At 42.0% G+C, this 5,501-nt stretch overlaps 2 protein-coding genes across 2 annotated transcripts in view; both read right to left on the minus strand.

The window, feature by feature from the left end:
* The window catches only part of atp6ap2 (ATPase H+ transporting accessory protein 2), a 6,184-nt gene extending 5,801 nt beyond the window's left edge, over nt 1-383 (minus strand). Inside the window, exon 1 of the mRNA XM_035676900.1 lies at nt 233-383. Within this exon, the coding sequence (XP_035532793.1) occupies nt 233-308 (76 nt within the window). The 5' untranslated portion in view covers nt 309-383. The remainder of the gene's footprint in view (nt 1-232) is intronic.
* Nucleotides 384-3,465: 3,082 nt separating this feature from the next.
* bcor (BCL6 corepressor) overlaps nt 3,466-5,501 on the minus strand; it is a gene marked incomplete in the record, with an annotated part of 21,590 nt that continues 19,554 nt past the window's right edge. The window contains 3 exon segments of the mRNA XM_035676328.1: nt 3,466-4,664; nt 4,761-4,914; nt 5,046-5,123. Coding sequence (XP_035532221.1) covers nt 4,334-4,664; nt 4,761-4,914; nt 5,046-5,123 — 563 coding nt within the window.

Here is a 5,501-nt window from a genome sequence, read left to right on the forward strand (position 1 = left end):
GATACAATACTACAATGATAACAACATTATTTCACACATTCACGTTCACGTTAAAGGGCATTACAGCTAGCGTAAGGTGCTTTCTGCAAGCTAAACGGCGACGCTGACGATGTTCCGAGCTAGGTCAGGTTAGCGGGCTGTCATTAGCACATAGGGTGGGTAGACGACGCTAACACGTTAACAGTCACGTTACAGTGCTGACCGTGGCTTTCTGTCGATGCATGTATCTTACCCGTTGAGACAAGAGAGCAGAGGAGAAACGCCGCGGAGAAAACAGCCTCCATCCTTCGACAGTCCGTCAGCGACATCTTTCTCCTTGTAACGCAGAGATCAGCTGACCTGACGTCACGATGCCGCAAAGAACCATGGGACAATGTCTGACACAACCCCACAGGTACGTTGTACCGTATACATTATAAAGATTATATTATTGTATTATTATTATATTATTTATATGTCTATGCATTGTACTGACAGCTACCATGAATTATACATCACACTAACCCTTTCTTATTTCTCTCTTTAACTTAGTATGAAGCCAGTAATATTTATTGTTCCATAAAAAAACAATACAAACCCAAACATGCATTTGTAGACTATATAACGAATAAATAGATATTTAACAGATGGTCTAATTTCATTTTATTGTAATGTGTCGCTATAGGCATATAATTGGAGGGGACATCAATCAAGATTATGTAATTAAACACAGAAAACTACTGAAATTGAATCAATAATTGTCATCATCAATTATTGATTGTGTTATTTATTAAGCAAAAAGGAAACAGCCTAGCCCCATCTGTGTTTCATGTCAAAGTGATTAAGCTAAATATATCTGGGCTTTGGACTGTTCAATTAAAGAAAAAGTAATCTGAAGACGTCACTTTGGGAAACGTGTGCATTTAAGATCCAATATTTAATGGACTAATAAACAATGAATTGAAATAATAATTAATAAACGAAAATAATCATTAGTTGCAGCTCTAAATGAGACTTAAGGTTTCCGATTTATAAAGTGGTTTAACAAGCTCTACCTCTTTATGTATTTCCTATTTTCTGAGTGTGGTATATTGTTTGTTTGTTTAGAAACTGGCATGATGCAAAATAGTAATTTTAGATTTTTTTAATTGATGTAATGCCGTTTGGTAAAATTTCACTTAATGTCACTCTTTAGAAATATTTAAATGCATACACCAAACTGCTTTCTGGTGCACAATAATGCAGACATTCTTCATGAACTGCACACTAACAATCAAGTGGAGCACACAAACAGCATTTTCTAGGTCTACTTCCTGCCATTCTGGTGCATTTTACTGACAATTAGGAGAAAAAACCTTTCACAGTGCACCACAGTGCAGTGTATGAAGACTGTGCAGTGTAATCCTGTGTAATATGTACAACTCAGAGACTTAAAGCCAAGATGATGGCCATTTATAAACAATAATAGTATGTTATTAGAGGCTTATGTTCAAGACTATGTCTTTATCTCAAAAATTACATCCTGCAGAGGGTGAATGTGGCCATCCTGCACCTTCTAGCCTCAGGATATGACTCTGACTTGAGTGTTTGGGCTGAGAAACAAAGGTCTGCGAGGCTGAACTCTTTTTTGTTCAGCATCTCAATTAGCTGTCTGACAGCCTCTTGTCACTCCATGACCTTTACCTGGATATATGAAATGGGGCCAAGTCGTGTCTGCCTGGAGACAGCAGCTAAATCTCCGACCTCACTCCATAAAGCTCTCTGAACCTTGCTACTAAATAAAACAAGCATTCACGTTGCACATTCTCAGTAATCTTTTCAGCATAAAAGAGTCTTGAGATCATCCTGGAGCCTGATGATGACTTTCGTCTGCTTTCTCTCTTTCTTCAGAGGATTTCTCCAGGGGTTTATTTATGGCCTTGAGGGCTGGATTGGCCATGTCCCTCTCTAAAGCTCCATTATCAGCTTGTGGATCAACTAAACCCCCCTCCTGAATTTTGCCCTGGCTCTTGGCAGCCTGCCAGGGATCTCTTTGCACCCACTCTGCAGAGATAGGGCAGTTGGGAATTTAGCTTGGAGTCTATCTGCCTGTTGTGGCTCCCCTTTACTCCGGTCATCATTTTTGTTGAAGCTCAGCCAGATCATCATGCTGACACACGGCTGCTCATTTTGCAGTCTTTTCCTCCAGCAGTCCTTTACAGTCACTGAAGTCTAGATCTAGACCACTCAAAGGACAATCAGGATGTGGTGCAGACCATCGCCGGATTAACTTGCTGGGGGCCCACGGGCCAGTGTTGTGGGCCCCAGTAACGTCCCATTCCTCCCCATCTCTGTGTATCATGAATGCACCCAGTAACCCTCTATCTGGGGCCTACAGCCCCAAATATCAACAACACCTCTAACTGGAATTCTACCTGGCCCCAAATTGTTCTAGACTCAAATCAGGTTGTGGTTATTGTCTTAAATAATAAATAAATAAAAAAACAAAACTAATTTCCCACTAGTTTTCCCATAAAAAAATTGCCTTACGTTACAGCCTCAGAAAGACAATGCTGAGTGGAAGAGATAAGGATTATGGGGTGGCCAATCAGATTTCAGCCACTCTCCTGTGGCTCTCAGGCTCAAACCTATTTATTCCTAATAAGACAAACTTTTTTTTTTTTAAAGGCCAAGAGCTAGGAACTGAAGGTGCAACTCTGAACAAACTACAGTTCCCGCGGTCATCGTCACAATGAAGAAACACGCCACTCGGTGCTATAATCTAGATCTTGGACAACCCCAAAGTTCAATAAAAAAAGGTAAATAAATATATATGACTTTGATTACACAGTACTTGTTAGTTAGCTGAGTCCATTTGTTTAGGGTTTTGGACATTTGGTGGCACTTACTAGAGCTCACAGCTAAAAGACCCAGTAATAGTCATTACCTTTACAGGGGTTTCATTTCAGTTGATATTGTGATGAAGAGAAGAACTTAACCAAACCAATTTGTACTTAATGAAATTAACAAACAGTGAAACACACTGAAAATGGGGCCCACTTTGCCCTGTTGGTAGTCCAGCCTCAATGCTGACAATAGAACAAATTACCTTTGGTCAGTCATACTAAATAATAATAATTTTAGTCATCATTTAAATATTCAGCAGCTTAAAGCAGCAATTATCTATTCTATTCTATTCTATTCTAAATCCACTATCTAATAACATTTTTTGCACACTGGAGGGCGCTGCAAGCCACAAGCTTTTCAGCATAGAGAGGCAGCAAATGGGAGTTGGCCGGCTGCTCAGTCAAGGCTGCAGCAATAAATATCTTGACACTTACAATACAAAAATATTCCAAGAGATGGCAATATAGGATTGAGCAGTTCACACCTGGGTGACATACAGGAGGAGCATACAGTAATTAGGCAAGATTCAATATGACAGGGCAGCCAAAACTTCTCACATCCCAATTTAATTCAACACCAACAAAAAAGGCGCAGAACACATTTCCTCTTGCAGTTTGTATATTTATTTTAAAGCAACTTCTTTTGTAAAATATAAATACAAATTATGAGATATTTTAATTACAAAGTTAAAACAAAAATGAACACACCAAAACTTACTTTACTGCAGTAGCCTCCCTGTTATATACACAAGCTCTGTGCCGAAGGGTGAATATCAACATTATCTTAAAACTTTATTATACAAACAGTTTTGTAGTTTTGCATGTTAAATTACACTAAACAGGAAGCAAAATTTGAACATAAAAAAAAGGTACAATAGAATAGCCCCTGAGGCTCAAGCCAGCGCTAAAGTCTGAGGAGAAAAAAAAAAAAAGCACAAAAAAGGACATCATGTGCTTCCTATAAACACAAATACCACATTCAATAGCACAGTCTCAGTACTATCCTGTACAACTACACATGGGCACGACGTGCTGCGTGCTCACACACTCCCTCCAATCGCTGACAACACGACTACACTCTGTTGCCATATAAAATCTTTAAGAGGAGTCATGAGCAACATCCGAAATGAACAAAAATCTCTTGATATTTTATATTTATATATATATATATATATATTTATATATATATTTTTTATTTATTTATTTATCTATACATATATTAATTTATAAAAATAAGACCATTATTAAGTCTATTGAGTCACAAATGCATTGATCCTCAGTTAACGGAGGGAGCAGCCCAGTCAGCCAGCAGGTCAGTTCATCTGTACAGTGCACCAGTGCTGGTCCAGAGCAGGGCCGGAGCATGGGAACTAAGGGTCAGGCTAAGGCATATCATCATAACCTCTGGTTGGTTCTAAAGCAAACTGCAGTCGGTATGGATCAAGGTCCAGGTCCAGTGGCGTCAGGGGTCAGGATGAGCCCAACTTGCCAACAGCCTTGATTTTGTCCTTCAGTTTGTCCCCCGGGTGGTCCCAGTGGTCGTCCAGGCACTCCAGTGTGGACCCCAGAAGAGCGGCCAGCTCAGCGCTGTCTTCCACCAGGTCCAACAGGTCCTTGCTGTCTGGATGGAAGCCGTCCAGTTCCTCTGGGCAGGAAAAGAGCTGCGACAGAGAGGCCTGTCGGTAAAACTCCGCCTCTGCCACCGTCACCACCTCCATGTGGGGGAAGGCCTGTCGGAAACCGCGAGCAGACATCCGCAGCCGACGAAGCACATCGGACAGCAGCAGCCAGTTTCTTGGCCTGAAAAAGAAAATGAACCAATGTTTAGGAACGAGGGCCAACAGAGAGGGAAAAAAATTGGAAAAAGGTGAGTCTGCACTTGAGATCAAAGCTCACCCTTGGGAGAGGGACACCTGGATGTTGTAGCAAGGCAGCAGAGGTCGGTCAGAGAACTCAAACTCAAACACCTCCTTTTTATCCTCCTCATCCTCATCCTCTGGGCCCGGAGGGTCCGCCAGGATGTCATACACACCGCCCTCTTCGCTGGACTCTGACATACAAAATACACAGGAATACATTTTAGTAATTGCCCATATTATCATGAACGATGCAGGGAGATACAGACATGAATCACTCAAGAGGTAGATGGTACAGACACACACGGTGCTGATCAGTACTCACCACAAACAGCGCTGCCATAGAATTCCCAATAAAGCCCTGGGTCGTCATCTGAGCGGCCCTGAAGGTCAGCAAAATAATCTATGGAGAGAGGAGAGGAGCGAAGCCTGTTATTCAAGAGACGGAGCCCTGGGGACAGGCAACGAGGCAAATACAATTGCCCTTTAAGACTACAGCAGAAAAATGGATAAAGAGCACAGTAAAATAGAAGAGGAGGATTTGGGGGGTGGTGGTGTCAAGAGAGAAAAGAGAAACAAACAGAGCAAATGTTTCGGGGGAGGAGGGGGGGGGCGATGGTCAGGGGCCAGCGGCTGTACCACGGGGGAGGAGAGCGACTGTCTCCGCTGGGTTAGAGCTGGCTCAGTTCAGAGCAGGGCCACAGAAGGCTGCCAGGAATCAAACAAGAACCACACACAGTCGCTGAGTCGCTGAGTGCACAGACACAGAGAGAGAGAGAGA

This window comes from Morone saxatilis, unplaced genomic scaffold, assembly GCF_004916995.1.
Source record: "Morone saxatilis isolate NCDOM2014 unplaced genomic scaffold, NCSU_SB_2.0 Contig5, whole genome shotgun sequence".
Lineage (NCBI taxonomy): Eukaryota > Metazoa > Chordata > Actinopteri > Moronidae > Morone > Morone saxatilis.